The following is a 24618-nucleotide window of genomic DNA, read 5'->3' on the forward strand; positions in this document are numbered from 1 at the left end:
CTGGCTTCAGAGGAAGTGAAACATTGCATATTGGGAAATACGTGCTTGGGCTTTTGGCATTTGTTCAAACAGAATAGAAAAGAAAGAAATAGAAAGAGAGAATAAAAAAAATGGTTACACAGAGCAGAGAAACTTGATAAGCTGGCCAACTGAGCTGTCTTCTATGGCAAAAATTATATTTGCATCAATGGAGTGGCCTCTTGGCAGGATGAACACATTATCTCATTAAGGGGATAAGTATACGAATAATTATCTTCTCACCACATATTCAGGTGAATCAGATTCCCTGTGGAGTAGTCGCCTGGCTAGGTGAATGACAGGGCCATCTGGACTAATATTTAAAATAGACAGTAATATGTAATGTCCCACTATTTGGAACAGATCCGAATGTCATGTCTCTACCAAGGAACTGAAGTAGAAATCAAACCCTATTATTTTCCTCAGCAGGGATAAGAGGGAAGTTATAATGTTCATTATTATTTTTTAGTGTTATCAGAGAATTGGGAAATGCAATTCAAATCTGACCAAGGCGGGTTTCATCCTCAATGGCCTTCCAGGCTAATTTACTAACTGGTTTTGTGTCAACTTGACACAAGCTAGGGTCACTTGAAGAGACAGGAGCCTCTATTTCTCTGTTTCAATAGAGAAAATGTCTAAGATTGGGCTATAGGCCGACTTGTAGAGCATTTTCTTTATTATTGATTGATGTGGGAGGGCACAGACCATTGTGGTTGGTGCCACTCATGGGCTGGTGTTCCTGGGTTTTATAAGAAAAAGTAAGACACTGAAGAAGCCCTGGGGAGCAAGGTAGTAAGCAACACTCCTGTATTACCTCTGCTGAGGCTCCTGCCTCCAGGTTCCTGCCCTGTTTTCACTGTCTTCAATAATGGATAGTTATATGGACATGTAAGGCAAAATATCCTTCCTTTCCCAACTTGCTTTTTGGTCATAGTGTTTCATCACTGCAATAGAAATCCTGACTAAGACAGCTACTAATTACCATCTGTCACTTAGCATCCTGCTGAATATATTTTCCAATTTCATCCATTTTCCTGCATATTTCACCATTACAATTTTCTTTATGGCTCAGTAAGATTCAATTGTGTATATACATACCACATTTTTATTAGCAATTTATTCTTTTTGAGTATATAAGTTGGTTCCATTTTCTTGCGGTTGTGAAAATAATAGTAATAAATACATCTGCGTAAGTATTTCTCATAGGATTAGGAGGTCTTTGGGAATTTATTTAGAAGTGATATAACTGGGCCACGTGTTCTCCTTTTAGTATCTGAGAGGCAGTCAACCACCCCGATTTCCACAGTAGCTGTTCTACTTTATAATTCTTCCAATAGTGGATAAATATTGTTCTTTCTTTATAGCATCTCTAGTATATGACACTTACAAAATACTTGAGAAAACAAAATGGTAGGAAACTTTATATGTTCTTTGCTTAGCAAAACTAAGAATGTGAAAATGTCTAAATATCCAAAAGTAGTCTAAACATTCAGTGCAATCTTATCACAATTCTAATGGCATTTTTAACAGTACTAGGAAAAACCCAAAATTGGTATGGACGCCCAGCAGACCACAAATGGTCAAAGAAACTCTAAGTCGTAAGAATACAACCAGAAATAGCATATTACCTGAACTCCAACTAAATTACAGAGCCACAGTCACAGAGACAGCAGTATACTGGCACATAACGGGAGAGAAAGACCAATGAAACAGAAGGTCTGAAGATAAACCCAGACAGGTATGACACCAACTGTCTGACAAGAGTGGGAAAAAAACTTGCGCTAGAAAAAAGACAGCCTTCTCAATTAAAGGTGTTAGCAAAACTGGATATTCACCTTCAGAAAAGTAAAATTAAAAACATACATCTCTCCCCTATACAAAATCAATTTAAATTTGATTCAAGACCTTAATCTTATTCTGGAAACACAGAAACTGATGAAAAGGAGCATGAGAAACACATTAGGATGTAGGCACAACAATGAATGCACTAGTATTTTAATCTGTCCTAGATCTTTCCAATTAAAGTTCTTTAAAGATAAGTGAAAAAACTTGCTTTAGTGCCATGATTTCCCCCAACTCTTGTTCATTTCACTTTTTCAGTATTAGAAATATACTTCTAAAGTGGATAGTCATTCTCTACTCTTCCCTTCTCTCTTGAACCTATTTTCCTGGAACTTAATATCATTAGAACTTTCATGATTTATTATCAGTGGTTTCTATTTCATTAATCATTGATTGGTCCTTGAGCTATAAGTGCCTCCTTTGACTACTCTCTTGTTTGCATGACACCACGTTAATGGAATTATATCTAAACTTCCCGGAACTTTCCCTCCAGCTACTTTCCTGACCTATTCTTTTTTCAAGTACTTGCCATTATTTCTCTTTCCTCTCTTTGTGTTTTTTTGACTTCCTAAATCATCTCATGCTTTGGCTTAGATTTTGAAGCACTCCCTATTTTCTGGCTTTAAAAAAATTACATGAATTCAGAGGTTTCTAAGATTCTATCACAAGGGCTCAAATCTTGACTGAACAAAACATGAAATTGTATGTTCAATATTTCCATACAGATAATTATCAAAAGGCTCGTATTCTGTATATTCAAAACTGATCCCTTTAGCCTATTCCATAGTGATGCTCTTTTTTCAGGACTGCCTGTCTTTGTTACCGTTACCTTCTTTTACCTCATTTTGAAGGCTAAAACTTTAAACTCCCAACTGACTCCATTCCTCCTCTCAAGTACTTTATTCCTATCTTTTTTATTTGTTTCTTACACTTATGTTTTGCATATCGTTGTGGCATTTACCACTGCCAAGAAGTTATAGTCAGTATTAGTTTATTGTCTGCCTTGTTCAGGGTGTCAGTTAATTTTCAGTTGCTGTGGAAAAAATACCATGAGCGAGATAACTTAGAGAAAGTAGAATTCATTTGTGTTTAGAGTTTCAAAGAAATAATATGCCCTTTATATGAATTTTAAAAGTTTTTTCATAACAGAAACATATCAGCTACCAGAAGTCAAGGGGACAAGAAGCTGAGAAAGTGCTTCCTCAACAGCAAGGAGGAAGCAGAGCAAGAGAGATTCTAAGTTGTCAAAGCTCTTCCACAATGATGTCCTCCCCAGCAAGGTTGCACACCCTCCCAAACATGTGTTATCATTTGAGGACGAAGTGTTCAAACACCCATGTTTAAAGGAAATATTTTAATCTATATCACAACATTTTAACCCCAGGCCCCACAGGTTCTTGTACATGTTATAATGCAAAACATATTTGGTTTAACTTTACAAGTATCCATAGACCTTTACAGTCTCAAGAGTTTCATACCCAAAGTCTCGTTTGAGAATCAAGGAAGTCTCTTTTTTTTTTTTTTTTTTTTAGTTTTTCGAGACAGGGTTTCTCTGTGGCTTTGGAGCCTGTCCTGGAACTAGCTCTGTAGACCAGGCTGGTCTCGAACTCACAGAGATCCTCCTGCTTCTGCCTCCTGAGTGCTGGGATTAAAGGCGTGCGTCAAGGAAGTCTCTTAATTGTGACATCTTACTACAAAATAAAAAAAGCATACCCCAACTTATAAAGTCACAGAATATGCATTTCTTTTCCAAAAGAGAAGAATGATAGTATAGTGAAGAAATATTAGATCAAATCAAGAGGAAAACACAGAATATCAAATATCAAATTCTGTAGTTGGATGTCATAATCAGAGTTTAGACATTTCTGCAACTCTAGCGTTTTGTGCATTGCGTCCACATTCTTGGCAGATGGGTCACGACTCTGGCATGTCCAACATCTTGGAGTCTTCTCTGCAAACCAAATTTTATTTCACAGCTTCATGCTATGGCCTTTCCAGACCTCTTGCCTTCTCAGGACTTTGGCACAGGAGTGCCCCTGCCACGCACTGCCTGACTATAGTGACTCTCTGTAATAAGGAAGCAGAATGCAGGACCCTGGCTCCTTTAAACCACATAAACAGTAATTTTTGTAATAAGCAGCTTTCAAGAAGCAGAAAATTCCTTAGGCTCTTGTGCACAAGTTGGAAGCTATCAAAGTGAGGTCTTGCCCTGAGTGCACTGTTCCCTTTTTTTTCCACTGCAGAGCAAGAGGCCTCTCCTTAATGACACTAATCTCCTTAACAATTACAGCCCCGGTTACAGCACATGCTTTGACTGCAACATTAAGCCTCATAGTGCTCCTTTTCTCCCCAAACTGTTCATTTCGTAGTTCTTTCTGACCTACTTGCTGTTTTCATTACAGACCTCCAAAAGAGAAATTATTAACAGCCATGCCACATAGTCATTGTTATACTGTCTTAAAATTTCTTCTGCCAAAGAAAATAGCCCACCATTTAAAATCTAGCCTCAGGTCGATTCTTAAGATAAGAGCAGAAGTCGTCCAATTTCTTTGCTGAAATATCCCATGAATGACTCCTAAGACCATTGCTTTTAAAGACCATTCTTCCCTCTGAACTCTCTGGAGAACAGGCCTGAACAGTCTGCAATTCTCCCAGAACTATAGTCTTCTAGACTCCTCCTGGAAAGGGCCATTATGCAATGCTTATGCCATTGAACCTGCTTTTATAACCCAAATTTCCAAAGTCATCCACATTCAAACAAACAAAAATAAGCCATAGTCAGGTTCTTCACATCAGCAGCCACTACTCTGGTACCAATGCCTCTGCTAGCTCCTTTTCTGGTGTTGTGATAAAACACCATGTGCTTAGAAAGGGACGTTTATTTGATACCACGATAAACTTCTATCGGGCATATGGTGTGAAGGGCAAAAGGCAGGCATGGAGGCCAGAGATCACATCCTCAACAGCAAGCAAGAAGCAGAGATAGCAAAGAGGAAGTAGAACAAGGCGATGGATTCTTCAAGTCCACCCCAGTCATGTAGTTCTCCTAGCAAGGTTGCAGGTCCTCTATAACAGGACCACCGACTGGGAAGTAGATGTTGAAAGATACCCCCCATTCAAATTATCAGACCAAGTCAAATGTGTGCAAAAGGAACATAACAATGTTAGCTTTATTTATTTATTGTTTGTAGTTCTGTATTATACATTAAGGCTTGACAATAGTTAGCTGTGTGCAATAAAAGTTTGTTGAACAAATAAATTTGCAAATTTTGGTGTGGTATTTTTCTTCCCTTTCAGCCAAATTAGATGTGGTCTTCATAAGAACAGATTTAAGAAAGAAAATCTTTTATGACTAGGAGGTATACACAAGCATTTTCAGAAAAGGACATATATATTATATCTTAAACTCAAATGTTACCTATCACGGAAGAAGAGGTCTGTCTGAGTTTTGAAATTATGCTTGTATAGTTAAGGTAGTTCCTACCATAATTGGAAAGGTATCAGGGAGAATTTAAAGCAGCTTTTTGTCATCTCCCAGCAATTCAAATAAATTAAACTTTCCTATAGGCCCTGCTTCTGGATATATTCATTTAATTTCCTAAAATTTTAATGAATTTTACTGTGAGATATGGAGATTTACTATGACAGCAACAATTTAAATGTTTCCTATTGCCTTGGTTATAGTCCAGGTTGAACATTTCATATTAAAATTGTTATTTTAAATTTTAGTATTCATCAAAATATATATTTAAAGCACAGAAATATCCAAAGTAGAAAAGTCCTCAACATTTGTTGCTTTATTTTCAATTATGTGACAAGAAAGCTTTCAGATGACAACTATGTGAGCTGTCTGTGAAATGGGAAAATTTCCTCTGATAAGGGATAAACTTTTACTCTTTTCTTAAATGTATAAACACAAAATGTATACTTTGTATAATGTTACTGGATAGTATATTCAGAACTAAACTCTTGATATTGGATAAGCAATGAGGGAGTCATTCCCTAGGGAATACTATTTCTCTTACGCATAGCATTTCTTAGCTGCTTGCAGTATTTTTGGGACAGGCTGGGGTCCCCTTTCATGTGAACATGTCTGTATGTGTCCTTGTCAGATCTTGTTAAGGCAAGCGTTGATGAGAATTCATGGGTACAGTTTCTATGACGTTTATTGGAGTCCTTGGTGTATAGAACCCTGTTCTTGCATGTTTCTATACCCTCTTCCTCCATAATCCCTGAAATTTAGGTTCAGGATTTATATATATTGTAGGTGTTTTTACTGGGCATCACACTTCTTTACATTTTTTATCAGTTAAAGTTTTCTGGGATGGTCTCACTCTGCTGTAAAGAAATGTTTCTTTGATGTGAGACCTCTAAGGATCAATATTTAAAATATGGTTATTAAGGATACAGTTAAGTTATGTTGGGTGGGTTTAGTAAAATGGTGGTTTTAGGTTGTCTTTCAAGATCTCTGACTTCGTTAACCCTGGGTACCTGGCTAGGTTTCCATTACTAGGTATAATTTCCTTCTTACTGAACAGACATAAGTCTAATTATTGAGTTATTGGTTTCTGACAAGGTATGTATACCACTATTGTATCTTTGTGGTAGTTCATAGGAATCAAATCTTGGTAGGACTATTGGTTGCTCCACTCATTTGGAAACTTACATGGCAACTTCTGGTAAAAATAAAAGCTAAACGATGCGAAGTAGGTTTTCAGATCAGCTCCAACTTAGACCTCTTGATCTTGTGTTCAAAGCCCATGACTTCTTCAGCAATCAGGACTTACCTTCCTTCTCTGGGAGTCAACTAAAGGCAATAACAAAAGCTAACAATGTTTTGGGAATCTCTAAATCAAACTTAAATAACAACTCAAAAAGGGAGTGTCTCATGCCTGGTATTGACATTTGCCAGGCCAGTAGGGAAAATTTCATTTAAACTATGTGTGTATATGCAGAATTACATGAAGCTTAGATATTTTAGCTAAATAGATAATAATGTAATTCTTTATGACTTTCCAGAACATTAGTTAGGGGTTCTATTGCTGTGATGAAATACTATCACCAAAAAGCAAGTTGGAGCGCAGACGGTTTAGTTGTCATAGCATAAAGTTACATATTGTTAATCATAGCAGAAGGAAGTCAGGACAGATTTTCAAACAGGGTAGTTTCCTGAAAACAGGAGCTGATGCAGAGGCCATGGAGGGGTGGTGATTATTTGCTAGTTCTGATGGCTTACTTGCTTAGAGTGCTTTCTTACAGAACCCAGGCCCACCAGCCCAGGGATAGAATGACCCACAATTGGACTGCATCCGCCCCAACTGATCACTGAAAATATCTTACAGATAGATCTCAAGGAGGCATTTTCTCAAGTGTGTCTTCTTCCTCTTTGATGATTCTAGCTTGTGTCAAGTTGACACACAACACCAGCAAGGACAACATCCTTATTGTTAGTTTTCTCTTCTCCTTTCTTCTTATTCTTTATTTTCTTCCTTCCCTAAATTAAAGCCCATCTGATGTTTTTCCCATTCTCTCCTCAAATAAGTATATAATCAGCTATTTCACTTTCTATAAGTCCTTTCCCCAATTCCATGTCTTCAATTTTGTTCAATGGGGCTATATGTATAGTTTTTGTAACAGTAATATACATATGTATGTATATATTATTACTATATAATACACAATATTTCTATAAAATATATTTTATAGTATTAAAGTATTATAACTTTGTAATATAACTTTAGACTTGAAATTTTAAGTTTTTATTGTAGAGATTTTTAACCTTCTTAATTGGTCATCTTTCTAGCATTGTTCTTTTTTTTTAGGATGCTCTCAAGAGTATTTTGTGATTCCATATGAGAGTTTAAGAACTGTATTTTCCTGTGGACAATGAGATGTAGACGTTGACTGTGATTATTTTGGCCATGTAAATATATTTGACAGAATGGTCATTTTTTATACTATTCTACCAATCCATAAACATGCAATGTCTTTCAATTTTCTATTGCACTTCTCTATCTCATTTTTCAGAAATTTTATGTTTTAATTGTAAAGATCTTTAACCTTCTTAATTAGTTTTATTCTGAGGTGCTTTATATTCCTTGATGCTATTTTGAATGAGAGTATCCATGATCTCTTTCTCTGCATTTGCTGATTTTGTACCAAAAAGGTATTTTATCTTAAAATTGATATAGTATCCCGCTACATGCTAACATTGTTAACTACCTGTAGAATTTTTGTGAGAGAATATTTTGATCATGTATGTATCATATCATGTAGGTAGTCTTGCCTGCTTACTTCCTGATCTTCTTTGACTGGAATACTTTTGTTAATATTTCCATTCTAAGGTAATGACTATCTTTAATGCTAATATATATTTCTTTTTTTTTTTTTTTCGAGACAGGGTTTCTCTGTGGTTTTGGAGCCTGTCCTGGAACTAGCTCTTGTAGACCAGGCTGGTCTCGAACTCACAGAGATCCGCCTGCCTCTGCCTCCCGAGTGCTGGGATTAAAGGCGTGCGCCACCACCACCCGGCTAATATATATTTCTTATAGACAACATATTTTGGTTCTTGATCCACTCAACCAGTCTTGATTTGGGAATTGAGGTCAAGAATATTTAAATGCATAATTGAAGGATATGTGTTGATTACAGTCATTATGCTGTTGATTTTTTGTTGGTGGTGGTTTTTTGTATTGTTTTGTTTTGTTTTTGTTATTTTCAGACAGGGTTTCTCTGTTGCTTTGGAGTCTGTCCTAGAACTCTTGTAGACCACGCTAGGAACTCACATTGATTCTTCTGTCCACTTCCCCTTCTCAAGGTTAAGACACTGTCTAGATTTCTGCCTTGTACCCATACAGACCATGTATATGATGTCAGAGTCTCTGCGAACTCCGTTGTGCATTAATCCTGTTGTATATGGAAGGCACTCTTTCGTTGGTGTCTTCCATTCCCATAGCAGCTAACTTTCTTTCTCTTCCTTACCTACATAGTTCCCAAAACCCTGAAGAAAGACGTTTGATGAAGACATCCCATTTAGGACTGAGTGTTTAAAAGTTTCTAACTCTCTGTATATTGTCCAATTGTGGGTTTCTGTGTTAGTTCTCCTCTACTGTGACAGGATACTTTTCTGGTGGTGACTGAGTAACCATATTGGGTACGGCAAATGGAGTTAAGACTAATTTTATTATTACATTTCTTTACCAGAAAAAATGGAATTTAATTATTTTCCCTACGTCTATGGCCTAGCCTTAGAATCTTGGCCATCTGTCCTGTGTCAGGCATGGGTTCTATTTCATGGAATGTGTCTTAAATCTAATCAGAGAGTATCTAGGTCATACCATAATATTTGTACCACAATATCACACATGCAAGTCAGATGAATTAGAGTTTACCTTTCTCCTTTGGTAGTATGCATAGAACCTTCCAGTTTCCAGAGCACCCACCCAGTCAGTAGGATGCAAGGCTCAAGATTTGGGTAGATAGTTTTGTTACATACACCAATGTAAATTGGTAGCCATGGTATGTTAGGACTTGTGATACATTGCTAGAGGACACACTGGATTTCAAATTTTCCATTGAGAAATGAGGTGTTATTCTGATGGATTTTCCTTTATATGTGATATTTTCTTGTCTCTTGTAGCCTTCAATACTCTTTCCTCCTTCTGTGTACTTCGTGTTTTAACTATGATATGCTGAGAAGAGCTTTTTTTTTTCAATCTTATGTATTATGTGCTCAGTGTAATTTTTTATATCTGTATGGGTGTATCTTTCCTTAGTGTGAGACTTTTTTTATGTCTTTGATCTTATTGAAGATTTGACCTTTGACATTGTCCTAGAAATCTTCTTCCTTATCTATGTCTATAATCCAGTTTTTAAAAATTCCTTTACATCTTTCATTTTCATTGTTTATTTTCTCCAGATCCTCTACTTCATTCTTTTTTAAAAATTTATTTATTTATTTATTTAATTTATTTATTTATTATGTATACAGAGCATTCCTTCTATGTATGCCTGTAGGCCAGAAGAGGACACCAGACCCCATTACAGATGGTTGTGAGCCACCATATGGTTTCTGGGAATTGAACTCAGGACCTTTGGAAGAGCAGGCAATGCTCTTAACCTCTGAGCCATTTCTCCAGCCCCTCTACTTCATTCTTGAATCCTGATATATTATATTTTCTGTTTGATTCATTCTACTAGCAATACTTTCCCTTGAATTTTCTAGTTGAGTTATTAGTTTTTTTCAATTTCATATTCCTTTAAGTTTGAGTTCTCATCAGTGACTTTATGTCTTTATTGAATTATATTTTCAGTTTCTGGATTGCATTTGTTATTTCCATCAGTCTTATATTTGTATGTTCTTGGACATCACTCTGGAATTCATTCTCTTCCAGTTTGCTGATATGTTTCTTTATATCTTTATTAAATCTCTTAAATTTGTCAATGAAATTGTTTTTTGATATCTGAGACCTGTCATTTGTCTAAATCAATGTTTCGTAACCTATGGACTGTGACACCATTCACAGGAGTAGCCTAAGTACATTAGAAAACACAAATTTTTACATTATAATTCATAGTAGTAGCAAATTTACAATTATGAAGTAGCAATGAGAATAGGTTTATGTTTGGGGACACCGCACCATGAGGAACTGTATTAAAGAGTCACAGCATTAGGAAGTTCAAAGAATCACTGCTCTATGACAAATGAAAGATAATTCCCGCTGTAGTCACTCCACCGTAAAATTATTAGGAAACATTGGGAAGGTTAAGAACCCCTGATCTAGATAGTTCTTGCTAGCAAACATTTCTACAGGACCTGCTAGACCCTGGTGGACTATGTGTACCTAATTATTTTATCATTCTTATAATTCTTGCCATAATTCTAAAATTTCCATATAAGTATTGGTTCCATTTATCTTATTGCCAACTTTGTTGAAATTATAACATTTTTGAGGATCTACTAAGAAATCTGTTTCGTTCTACTAACCGGTATCTATAACAGATATCAGCACTTCCTCCCTCTGTTCTTATTACATAATTTTCAAGGTTGGAAATTGAATTTTAATAGTCTTTATAAGTTCAGCATTTTTTATAATTTACTTTAACCTCTATAGCTAGAGTGGGACAAACATTAATTTTTATGTAATACAGAATTTAGAACAGTAGCAGTCTGGAGGAATTTTGGTAATTTCTGAAGATATTTTTGGAGCTTATGTATCTCTAATAATCAGTGCTTTGTATAGTGCAGATTCTATACGTATCTCTTCTTCTTGCACTCTATACAGAAACATGTATCCCACTAACTTAACTGCTTTCCAATCTGTTTCCATTTATATAAATGTATAAAGGACAATTATATTTTCCCTTACCACCTGACAAGAATTATAGTGCTTCACTTGAAAAGTAAAAGTGAAACTATTAATTTTGGAGGTACAATAAATACTTATTTATTTTTTACATTCTACTAAAACATGGTTATGCTGCATTGTAAATTCTAAATGGTCTTAATAATAAAAACCCAGAGACAGATACTGGGGTAAATGCTGAAAGATCAGAGAAGTAAAGGAGCCAGCCACTAGAACGTCTTGTTACCTCTATGAAATCCTCAGAACAAAAGAGTTTGAGCTCCTGTCTCCACCCGCCTTATATTCTTATTACCACCTTTCTTAGTGATGAGATTATGGGTGTGTGCCTCCCAAGTAATAAGATCAAAGGCATCAGATCCTTTGTACTGGGATCGAATGTGTGAGCCACCACTACCTGGCCTTTATGATTAACTAGTAAGTAACTCTGTTCTCTGATCTTCGGGCAAGCTTAATTTGTTAGAGAACTAATAAAATATCACACACTGCATACAATTTCTGACGTTGTCTTACTAAAACACAGTTTTGATCACATAATAACCCACATGTAGTTAACACTGGCTTCACACTGAATCTCAAATTAAAACTGTCCATCACCCTAAGATTTAGTAAATCATTCTATTTCCTTAAGTTATTGTATAAATTTCTAAAGATAATATGGGATTTGGAATTCAGTTCTCACACACGAGCTATATGACCTTAAATAAGTTACTTAACATCTGAATATTTTCATTTCCTAATATCCATTATGTGGATAATATTAGCATCTAGCTCATAGTCATTAATATGCACATTGCTAGAAAATAAGTACACGTATTACCTTGTCTGAATCCTGAAATATCTTCTTTAATGTCAACTCTTCCATCTATCATTGTGAAATTCATCAGTCAGTTGAGTGTTGCCTTCAGCAAACTAAAAAGACTGCAGTCATTATCTCTCCAATGTTATGCTGCTCATTCATTTACTCTTTTCTAATAACTATTTCTTCTAAAATAAGTCCTTTTTCTCTATTATTAGTTCTCATCAAGTTCTTGTATTTCAGATAACCCAAGGATAAAGTAAAATTCCATTAATATTTGGGTATTTTAAAGATCACTTTAAAAAGAGAATTAGCAACATTTTTAGCATTCATGACACTGGACATCTTTAATGAAAAGAGACCCACATTGGAGCACCGGACTGAGCTCCCAAGGTCCAAATGAGGAGCAGAAGGAGGGAGAACATGAGCAAGAAAGTCAGGACGGTGAGGGGTGCACCCACCCACTGAGACAGTGGGGCTGATCTATTGGGAGCTCACCAAGGCCAGCTAGACTGGGAATGAAAAAGGATGGGATAAAACCGGACTCTCTGAACATGGCGGACAATGAGGGCTGATGAGAAGCCAGGGACAATGGCACTGGGTTTTGATCCTACTGCATGTACTGGCTATGTGGGAGCCTAACCTGTTTGAATGCTCACCTTCCTAGACCTAGATGGAGGAAGGACGACCTTGGACTTCCCACAGGGCAGGGAACTGTGACTGCTCTTTGGACTGGAGAGGGAGGGGGAGAAGAGAGCGGGGAGGGGGAGAGGAGAAAGGAGTAGGGGGAGGGGGAGGGAAATGGGAGGCTGGGAGGAGGTGGAAATTTTTTCAATAAAAAAGTATTTAAAAAAGTGTCAACCTCATTATAAATGTGTAGATACTTGAGGACATACCTTAACCTAACAGTTTAAATCTTTCCTGGAGGTTTACTCTTGGGCTGATGTCTTCTTTTGTCTTTGATTACTTAATACTATAAATACTAACTCAATTAGTTAACTGAATAAAGCATATTTGCACAGAGATCAGTTCAGAATAATTGCATTGTGAAAGTAAAGATTTAGTAAAATCAAGTATAATTTAGATAAATGGTAGAATGTTTCTTGCTCAGCCTAATATTGCTTTTATTGGATTTTCTTGACTTAATTAGTGCAGAATTTTAACTTTATAAATGAATGATAATATATCCTTATTAGTATTTGCTTTATAATAGTTAAACTTAAGGGGAAGAGAGAGATTAATGAGACCATTATATTTTAGAAAGGAAAATTTCTCACCACATATTTTAACTTCTGTGGGTCAGGAGGCGATGCTGGAGGTCAGACGCGAAGTATCCACACAGTTTCAACTGCTCTGCTCCTGAGCAAGGTTTCAGACCAGCCCTATTTCCTTTTTACTTTAGTGGCATTACTCTCCTGAATGTGTTTGACAGCCCAGTGGAGGGGTTGATTCAATCTGGCTTCCTTCTCTAAGGTGGAGTGTTGACTACCAGTGCTTTTTAGAGTTTCAATCTCCTCTGTGTGAAAGGTTAATGTTTATTACATCTCACTAAACTTTGATTTGGGTATCTCTGTGATGGAATTCATCAAAAGTGTTTTCCTACTGCTCCTTTGAGAAAACTTTCAATTGACTCTAAGAATGGCACAGAGTAATGGCATCACGTTATGCCGGGCAGCCTTTCATCTTCATTAGTGCAGCTCTTCCGTTAGCTGTGGAGATCAGAAGCAGCGCAGGTGGACACACATAGTAGTCTTTATAGGTCAGGGCTGGCTTCTATTATTAAGTCAGTCTAAGTTCTTGCCTTAAATCTCAATGAGATTCAACATTCCTATATTCCAGGGGCTTTTCTCATTACACCAGATATTATATTCATTGGTCCAAAGGATGCAGTTAGTAGTCAGCAGGATATATAAATACTATTTATAAAGCTTTTCATAATTAACATTCTAAGTATCGTTCTTTCAGTATGCTAATTGTATTTTTAAGGCCTAACTATTCAAGCCATGTCAGAGTATAGATCACTTAGCTGTCTTTTTTTGTGTGTGTGTTTTCTGTTAGGAGAAAGATTTAAAATTTGTGATATGCATTTTTCATTAAAATAATCAGTCACATGGTAATTTTAAAATCAAATCTAAAAAGTTAAACATATATAATATATATGTCAGTATGTGTTCCTATGTTGACAAATCTCAGGGGAGTTTAATCATTCCTTCACATTTTGAACTAGTTAAGAAGTGGCTGCCAAAATCAAAGATTTGCATAAATCTTTCCAGCAAAGCTCTGCATGGAAACTCATTTTGAGAGTGAGGCAAATTCTCTGAGTTCATTTCAAATGTCTCCGGAAGACAATAAGCAGGGACATTACTGTGAGCATAGCTTTGTAAATCTGATACCAAAGACATCTCAGACTCTCTAAACTGAGAAGTCTATAATCTCACAGGTTTCACAGATTTCAAGGTCACACAGAAAAGGATCAATCCAGGAGTATTAAAGAAAGACCACATGTGAATTCTGAACATCTAGGGCAAGCGTAACATAGTCTTAATGTAGAATTAAGAGATTTTTCAGAGAACTCCAACACCTAACAGGGCTTAGATATATTCTGCAGAAAAGGTTATACTATACAGAGATGCTGTACCACTTGCCTTAGGTTCCTGGGATATTTCTTTGTTGTAGAAATTATCTTGGTGTTTTGAGGCTTCCTATTTGTTGGTTTACACTCAAGTATTTCACATACTCCATATTGGGCTAGTCAGTTTTATAATGTCAATGGACATTTTGTTGTTTGTATTGTTATTCTCATTATGCCAATGTTTTGAGTCTTTTCAAACTTAAAACTAAGTCTACAGTTATACTGAGATAATTTCTTAAGAGAAAGGATGGTCAGTACATATGAAATGCAATGAACTGAATTCTGAAATTGGCCTTTTTAACATTTTAGGGAGAACACCAGCTTCAGGAGAGATCTCTTCTTGCTGGAGATCTTGATTTCCTATCCACACTTTTATTAACAAGGACCACTAAATAGTACTGATTGGAAGCTTGGATTAATTTAATTAAATGGATCAACATATGATAGAGACATTTTTTCCTACTTCACAGTGCTCAGAAAGACCACTTGGTGCTTATGACATTTTTGTATGTCCAATCTTTTTCTTGATTCCTTTCATAGACAAAAATATATTTATATGTTCTATAAATTTCTTTTGAAGATTCACATAGTGTTTCTAAGTATCCTGAAGTATAAAAATTCTATTACTTTTGTATCTGAGTATTGTGTTATTCAGCCTTCTTCGTAGACGCTAGAAAGAGCATAACTAAGGTATATAAGTATATAAATAGGAAAATATATCTGCTGTATGGGTTATAATAAAGAAGTATTTTATAAAAAGTCATGGAGAATGAGACTTGCAACTTTGTAAGATGTAACAGAAGTCCTCATCAGGAAAGTGACTTCTAAATAGTGGCCATAATGAGGTAAGGATCCAGTCAATGTATAAAAAAAAAAAAAACAATATTCAAGGAAAGAACCTGTGTTATCCAGTCTTCCTCACTTATACAAGGTACACTACAGAGTGTATCCTTTCTAGAACATGATGACAAGGACCAATAATACTAGGAATGAGAAATACTAGGAAAGCTCGTAAGACCTGTTACTGGTCACAATTTTGTTCTGTGTAGAGTGAGCTTTTAGGGGCAGAGGTGGGGAATCAAAAAGAAATTGGTGCTATCTACACTGTGTTTTCCTGGTATTATCATGGCTGGTGTGTTGGAATGCACTAAGAGGACGTACCAACAGAAGGAAGGCGAACAGCTGGAAGGCCACTGGATTAAATCAGGAGATAGACGCTGACAGCCTGACACAGGATGTGCTGGTTGTAGCTAATGTGAGATTGGGAATGCACTTCTTCCTACATTGGGCATCAGAGCCAAAACGATTTAGTGATACATTGACTAGGTCTCATCCTAAGACCTGAAATGACGAATTCTGTGTTCTTTATCCCTTAACCATCAAAACCAGGGGGCTCATGTAAACAAGCTCTAGGAACACTAGCTTTCATGTGGTGTTTATCACTACTTCTGAACATCTGGACAATTTCAGCATGCCCATCAAAAGCACATAAATCCTACCATCACTAAAACTGTATGGCATAAAAGTATGGTCTCCATCAAGGTTTGTTTTACATCTGGAATTGGTTGTTTGGCTCTTCAGTCAGTGTGGAACCACAGAGGCCAAGGTGACAGATTCATATTGTTGGGAGCCTGAGTTTTCTGTGTTCCACTCCAGAGAGTCTATCTCAGCTTTTGCACTCACGTTACAAATACATGCCCTTGCTCAAAAAAGGAAACTCAGAAATTATTTCGTAGACTCATCTGGATACATCATTGGTGCTGAAACCAAACAACAGCAGCAACAGCACTAAAAACAAACAAACAAACAAACCTCACAGCACAGCACTTTCTTTCTTTACCATTGATAAAAGTAAACAGGATTGCTTTTACATTAACACCACACATTATGACTTAGGGAATAATGGAAGCAAGTGCTGAGATAAATGCATTTTCCCAGAGAGTGAAACAATCCATGCACTGAAATGTGTGTGTAGCTTATTAAAAAGGTGTTCATGCAAGCATTCTTTCTACTCCAATCACATTTTACAAGTACAGGTGTAACTTTTAGTTGACAATGCACGATTAAATAAAAAAAGACGAAATCAATTATCTCTTCTTTAACACATCTTTCTGTATTTCATTCCAGAACCTGCAGATAGTCCACCAATGCTACTCATTGCAAGTCCCGAAACAATTGAGGTCTTCTACATTAACGGAAGTAAGATGACAACTCTAAGCTCAGCCAACAGAAATGAAATTCATACTCTAGATTTTATTTATAATGAAGAAACGATTTGCTGGATTGAAGCAAGGGAGTCTTCAAATCAGCTCAAATGTGGCCAGATGACAAAATCAGGAAGATTAACAGATGAAAGAATAATTAACGTTCTTCAATCCTTCCACAGTAAGTCTTTCAGTTCTGCGCATTGCCCTTTAAGAATTTCCTGTACAGACAAGTGTGTGGGATTCTTATCTCTCTGTCAAGCCTAGATTGAAGGGCTGCATGTGTGAATAAGAGTGCATTTGATACATGCTTGCGTTTGATCACACATAGAGATATAGTACTCTGTTGAGAAGTACAAAATGCAGTGGTTACTGTAAGACTGACTTCGATGTTTCCTGAAGGGTCACCGTGCTTATAATTGACATTTTTCACTGAAACATAGTTCACAATGCGATGGCAAAGGTAGAATTTCAGTAAAAGAAGAAAGAAAGAAACTTATTTTGATAATTGTCAGTTAACTGATTGTAGTATTTATTTCAATTACATTGAAAACTAATAGGCTTTTGCCAATAGTTTTGCCAATATCAGTGTTGTATTTAATTAAAGCAAATCAGTAGTTTTCATTATTTTCCAAAAAATCTGCATTTGATGTTTGGATTTTTTTTTGACTTTTCATTACCAGTGACCACTCTTCTCTTTGTGTATAGCAGAACAAACTGATGTCATGTGGTTACACACATAGGCACAGTAACTGCCCTGCCTCTGTTCCATTTTCCACGTGGTGTGCACCTTATTTGCATATACCTGGATTGCTTTGCACGAGAATTTTAAAATGGGTCCAGTTATCTTCTCATTTACCAAAAATGGTGCCCTCATAAAACAAATAAAAAATATTATATACATCCAGGAAGAAAAAAGTCTAAGGTAGAATAAATACAATTTGTTGATTAGAAATGGTAATTTGAACACTCATCAATGAAGAATGGTGTTTCAAGCGTATTTCACACATGGGTTCAGGCAGAAATTGAATTTCAACCAAGAAACCAGCTTTTTTTTTTTGCCACATTTAGATTACCTCATTTAATACAAATGTATTTGTCTCCAGAAATAACATAGTGTTCAAATAAGCAGAATATTTCATAGCTATGCAAGATTGTCCCCAAGGTAATTTCAGTAGTCTTTTTTCTACAATTAATGTTTTCTGAAAGTATTGATTTCTTCTTTGATAACCATCAAATCAAACATTATTTCATAAATCCAAGGAACACAAAAGAATTGCACATCATAACACTGTAAACATACTTTTGTAACTTACTATATTTGATTTATTAAAGAAATTAAAATATCTATCCAAATAGAGAATAGGCCGTTCATGAAATGCTGAATTAGCATATTTATTTTGAACTGAGGAAAAAAATGCACTCTGATTATTTTATTTAGAGCAAATAGTTTTTAGTGAACTTTGGTTTAAGTCATGTAATTATGTAGTCACTTTTAATTTTTAAAGCAGTGTTTAAATTTGAGGAAGTAATTTAATGATCGTGTGGACAGAAATCTGGACATGGTTGGCTGGCCTCTGTCACGACTGTAAACTGTACATATTAGCTGCTTCTCATAGCACAGCTGCCACTGAATATTATATGCTTTGCGTTTACTATGACAATTTGTAAGTTAATAATGAAGTTTGAATATTCCATGCATATATAATTACATAAAATCTCTGTCACACTATATAAGCTAAAATAATGAACTGACAGAAATCTGGTTGGTTACATTTTCCTCATTACCTCTCTTTCAGAGATTATTTTCACAGTTTTTCAACCATTATTTGTAGGTGCCTTTTATCAGATATTACACAAAAAAGAACATTGCCTTTTTATAAAATACTTTAGAAATATATTTCAAAATGTTCGTTGTAAAAAAAAAATAATAATCAGCCAAGACAGATCAAAATGGCTTGTGTCACAAATTTGTATGACTGTGGTGGACATTGTTGACAGTTTTCACGTAATTACAGATTTCCTCTTCACATACACAGCTCATCTCTGATTTAGTGATTTAGCAGAAGAGATAGAGCCGTTCTGGTTTAAAACAGAGAAAACTTTAACTGAGAACTTAAGACTGTTAGACAAACTTAAATGGTTAAAACAGACCCAGGAATATAAACTCTATGTTTGTTTGCTGAATGAATGTAGCACAAAAACAGATCTTAAGATTTATCAATCACGATTAATTGCTATCTGTGCAAATTGAACTATGTTTTTTTTTAAAAAAAATTTATTTATTATGTATATGATGTTCTGTCTGTGTGTATGCCTACAGGCCAGAAGAGGGCACCAGACCTCATTACAGATGGTTGTGAGCCACCATGTGGTTGCTGGGAATTGAACTCAGGACCTTTGGAAGAGAAGGCAATGCTCTTAACCACTAAGCCATCTCTCCAGCCCCCTATGACTGTTTTTAAGCCGGATAATGTCATATAGAGAATATGGGCAGCTAACTTGGATTTGGATTTGATTTTATAGCTTTTTCAAATATGTCTTTTGGTCTGCATTTTGGTACTCCATACGAGCAAACCAAGTTTATTAGTCCGCTAATACTAGTTTCAGAATCTCAGGATCTTTGAAGGTTGGAAAAGAAGTGGAAATGGTGACTTATGAAGACTTGTACTGTTCAAAAATTCCTAAAATTGCTTCTTGTGTTGTTCCATATTGCTTCTTAACACTTATAACATGCTGAAAGCATATTATAGAATAATAAAGAATGGACAATACCATGCTTAAGAAATCATATTAATTAAGAAACACCGGAGAAAATGATAGAGTACAACTTTACTGAATATTATTTTTCCTTATTTATAGTACATTATATTTCATATTTAACATTTTATCCTCTAAAGCACAGACTTGGTAAATTTTGGATTAATTGATTTGCAAACAAACTTGATTTCAATAAAAAATATGTTTAGCAAAATATATTTGTAGCAGGTATTTATTTTCTAAAATTTTTCTTAGAGAACATTCTGGTAGGAACAGATACTGAAATCAAACAAGCTTATGACCCCATCAGAACTTTGTCTTCCGAAGTAAACATAGCTGCTAAGGACAGTTTTAATTTATTTTATTATTAAAGATATGTCAACATCCATACCTTCACTCTATTGCTGTATGTGATTGTCAAATATTTTGAAGACTCTGACAATCGCTTTGCATGCTTTAGCATGGCCTGGACTTCTCGGATCCATTCTTGGGCTGAGCTCCAGTCCAGCAGAGTATGTCTATTTCAAGATGGCATTGCCCATGCTGCGTATCCTGTAGCTTCTGAATTAGCTCCACGCTGCTTTTATCTTCTCTCAAAGCCATTTCCATGATAAAATTTAGCTCTTGTCCCATTTGAAGATCTGCCTGTACCTAGTAAATCAAATCTTGCATGGAGTTTTCTTTAGTTTTAACAGCTGAGTTTTGTCTTCAATCCATCTTAATTATTTTCCTGTAACTTGGTTCATGATCTTTAGGGAGAAAGTTTGCTAAATTCCCTATTTTGTTCCTTTGCTATCACCAAATATAAGTATTGTTTGTAACGGTCAATTGTACTGAGAGATGTGATTCCTAACAATAAGCCATATCTCAATCATTATATATATATATATATAGTTGGAACTAAGAGTGTGTGCCTCCAAATCTATATTACATTGTTTCAATTTGCATTCACATGGTTGTCAGTGAAGTAGTTCACTCCAGTAGAGACTTAGATGTCAGTTTCTTTCTTTACAATTCTGTAGAATTCATTATCATATCTTATTACTTAAACCAATACTGGTGTAGTAGCTTCTCGTTTCTCTCACCAGGTAAAAGAAGGCTTTGCTTTTTCTCCATGGACAACTGACCTGCCCTGATCCTCTCTCTCATACAATCCCTGTGTTGCATGGGAGAGTAGGATTTGCATATCCTCTGGTGCAGTTCAGTTTCTCATTTCATATTTATGACATCATATTCTTTCTGAACATATCCCAGTTTAGCAGCCCACGTCAGACCTGGGATTTATGCTTTTACTTCTTCACCAGGCATGAAATGCATGTAACAATAAATTCAGAAGGCAGCATTCTAGTAGAAAATTTAAAAGATTTGAGAACTTCTAGTAAAGAAATGCCGATGATGGCCATCATATGCTCAGGGCATGTTTCACAAACAGTATTTTCTCTTCATTTTTCCATGTCTTCCCTCAGCTAGTTCCCAGGTGTTTGGCTTTTATCTGTTCAGAATTTAGAACATTTTTATTAGAATATCTTGTGAAGCAATTTTTGCACAGGTAGTTAAAGTAAATACTTTTACATTTTCTTGATCAGAAATCATCTTGTGCAGGAACGTTACAACTCTCTTCCTACATTTTCTGTTGATAAACTTCTGTTTAGTGAGGAAATGCATGAATATTAAGCACCTCATGACTTTTTAAAATCTTTTATTTTCTATTTAGCACATTGACATGGAATCATAAGAGGTGTTTTTTTTATTTTTGTTCTGAGGCATGAATTAGCATTTGAATGTGTTCAAAACTAATTAGCATACTTCATTTTTGCAGGGATTTGGTGTGCCATGGAGGAGAATGGATCATTACTTAGAATTTTCCTTTAAACTGGCTAAAAATGCTGGTCTGAGAACAGAGTTCCAGAGAACCTAAGATACTTTCCTTGATAATATATTTGTACTATTCTTCTTACCTTTTACAATAATATTAGACAAACTGGCTTCAAAGTGACTCCTTCTGAGGAACAGTCAGCACAGGGTCGTGGAAAGCCTTCCTAGGTACCTAGATACAGAGGAAAGCAAAGCAAAGCAAAACTTTTTCACACTCTGCTCTTCTACAAATTTGTCTTTCCCATTGGCTTATCTCTGTTATGTCAGGCATAAAGACTGTGACTGTCTGACTGCTATTCGGCAGTAAGTAAGCAACTTGAAGAAGCAGAAACTAAGGTTATGCCAGACTTCAACGTTTAGAGTCAGCTTTTCTTGACATTTTTTAACTATATTTTACACACACAGGCATGAATAAGCTCCCATCCACCTTGGACTTGATGCTGTATAAGTCTATTAAATACTGATTATTAAGCTTTTCATATAGATTCATACATCTGTTGTTTCATAAGGTTTTTTTTAATAATCACTGTTTTAAGCTTTGGGTTTCACGATGAACTCTGTTCAAATGTATCATGCGCTATGACATATTCCTTGCCCTTTCCCCTTACCTGCCTGTAATGGCCTTTACTGGTCCTCAGCTCAAATTACTGTATATAGCGAGTATTTGTGCATAATATGTATTATATGTTTCAATATATACAACATTTATGTTATATTTTAAGATCCCAAATAACTGTGTTTTATGTTATCTGCATGGAGAATATCTTTAATATATATATATATTTCATTCACAACATCATAAAGGAACTCATTTCTTGATATGATAACAGGACAAGCTAAAAAGTAACTAAAATTTAACAAAAAATAAATAAATTATTAAATAGCAAAATTCTGACAAAACATTAAATAATTTCTGCAGCTAATATTTTTAGCTAAGAGAATAATTTATCCATTAAAGTCTTTAAGATTGCTGCCAAGTTATCTAGGATTTCAATTTTTTGACATTTTTTCAGATTTTTCATTATGTTATCTTATTATTTAAAACAACTTAAAGCTTAAATATATTTAATCATATTCTTTCCTCCCCCCCAAGTCCATCCAGATCCTCCTTTCTTCTCTACCCAATCAATTTTAAATTCTTTCTCAAAAAGCAAGCAAAAACCCAATACAACAACAAAACTTCCAAAACCTAGAAAAGAAAATATATCAACACTAAAATAGAATTTAAAAAGAAAAGGAAAGAAAAACACAAACAACTTTTAAACAAGTAAAAGCACCCCCCAAAAATTGTGGAGTCCATTATTTGTTGGTCAACTTGTTCTGAATGTGAGATCTTTCCTGGAGTCTTTTAGAATCAAGTGTCATTCCACTGGAGATAATTGACATTTTCCCTCTTCCAGAAGGTAAAAAAGAACAGTTTAGTTGTTAATCGTTACCCTCATCACTAGGTTTTCACTTATTCATTCATCCATTTATTTTTAAATATAACAAAAGAAAAAATAAGGAAAAAAAAGAAACTATTACATAGAAGTTAGACAAGTCAAACTAACTGAAGAAAAGGAGACTAAGAGAAGGTACAAGGGTCAGAAATTTACTCATTTCAATACTTAGTAATTGTGGAAATTCATTATCCACAAAAAACGAATGAGCTAGGAACCATAATATAAACAAACAGAACCTGGTGGAGAACTTGCAGGCCTGATGGTTGGATAAGGAACTTACCTATGAGTATAGCAGAATAACATTAGGACACACTCTATCACTTTTTTTAAAAATCAGTATTGTTTGGATTTTTTCTAGGTGCCTAGGACATCTAGTCTCAGCTTCTTGGTAACCCAAGTAGTGTTAGGTAAGGTGTTCATCTCCCACAGTGAACCTTAAGTCAGATCAGGTATTACTTAGTTGCTCATACAAGCTTTGTGACTCCATTACCCTACATGTCTTTTACATTGCTGAAAAATAGTATTTGGCTAGTTTTGGCTGGTTGTGTGTGTGTGTGTGTGTGTGTGTGTGTGTGTGTGTGTGTGTGTGTGTGTCTGGTTCCCTTTGTCAGCATGCAGCATTCCTTGCTATACCAAAGACGCTGAAACACTGGGGTGAAGGCTTTATACAGTCAACAGTTCAACACCTCCATATTCAACCAGTTGTAGGTATTATCTTTAACAATTGGGCCTTGCTCTCAGTTGATGGAGAGCAATCTCCATCATTGGCAGGAACATGGGTCATTGGGAATTCCTGTGAGGCCCCTTTGGCCAACTCAACTAGATGTAACCCAAACCTGGTACTGGGACCTTCATTTTGTAAAAGACATGGTCAGTTGGAACTCTGTCTTCTCCAATATTTGGTGGTTTCATTTAGATTAACTTCATATATGTATGCAATTTAAGAAGGTTTCTACTGTATGAGGTTTTCATACTACCCCTCAAATAAACCTTAATTTTAGATGTCTTTGTCCATATTCCCTCCCACTATCCACAATCCCCTCCCCACTTCCCGCTTGATCCTCCCATTCCAGAATCCCCTAATACATCCATAAACATCTATTTCATAGTTCCATCCTAATGATAGTACCTATTCTACACCTACGAGCTATGGTTCTATGGTTTATAACTTGGTCATCATTTATTTCACAGCTAATCTCAACATACAAACAAATAAATACCACACTTGTCTTTCTGACTCTGGGATACTTTATTCAACATAATTTTTTCATATTTTCATGCATTTATTTGCCTGCAAATTTCACAATGTCAGATTTTTCTTTGTTTCTTTTGCTATTGTTGTTAATGGCTCAATAATACTCCATTGTGTAAATGTACCAGATTTTCTTTCTCCATTCTTCTGTTGAGGCACACCTAGGTGGTTTCCAGTTTCTGGCTATTATGAAGAGAGCAGCAAAGAATAACATTGAACAAGTGTTTCCGTGGTAGGGCAAGACATCCTTTGACTATAAACCCAACAGAGGTATAGCTGGATCTTGAGGTAGATGGTTTACCATCCTTATCAAGATCTCCCACACTCTGGTTCATAGTGACTGTATGAGTTTGTAGAAGTTCCCACAAGCAAGGTGTATGTGTTCCCCTTACTCCATATTCTCTCCAACATGAACTGGACTTGTTTTGTTGT

The 24618-nt window shown here is 35.6% G+C and overlaps 1 protein-coding gene across 1 annotated transcript in view; it reads left to right on the forward strand.

Annotated features, from left to right (window-relative positions):
* The window catches only part of Lrp1b (LDL receptor related protein 1B), a 1720116-nt gene that overhangs the window by 821646 nt on the left and 873852 nt on the right, over positions 1-24618 (forward strand). The window contains exon 6 of the mRNA XM_075985306.1: positions 16781-17038. Within this exon, the coding sequence (XP_075841421.1) occupies positions 16781-17038 (258 nt within the window). The remainder of the gene's footprint in view (positions 1-16780; positions 17039-24618) is intronic.

The sequence above is a fragment of the Microtus pennsylvanicus genome, chromosome 9, assembly GCF_037038515.1.
Source record: "Microtus pennsylvanicus isolate mMicPen1 chromosome 9, mMicPen1.hap1, whole genome shotgun sequence".
Classification (NCBI taxonomy): Eukaryota; Metazoa; Chordata; class Mammalia; order Rodentia; family Cricetidae; genus Microtus; species Microtus pennsylvanicus.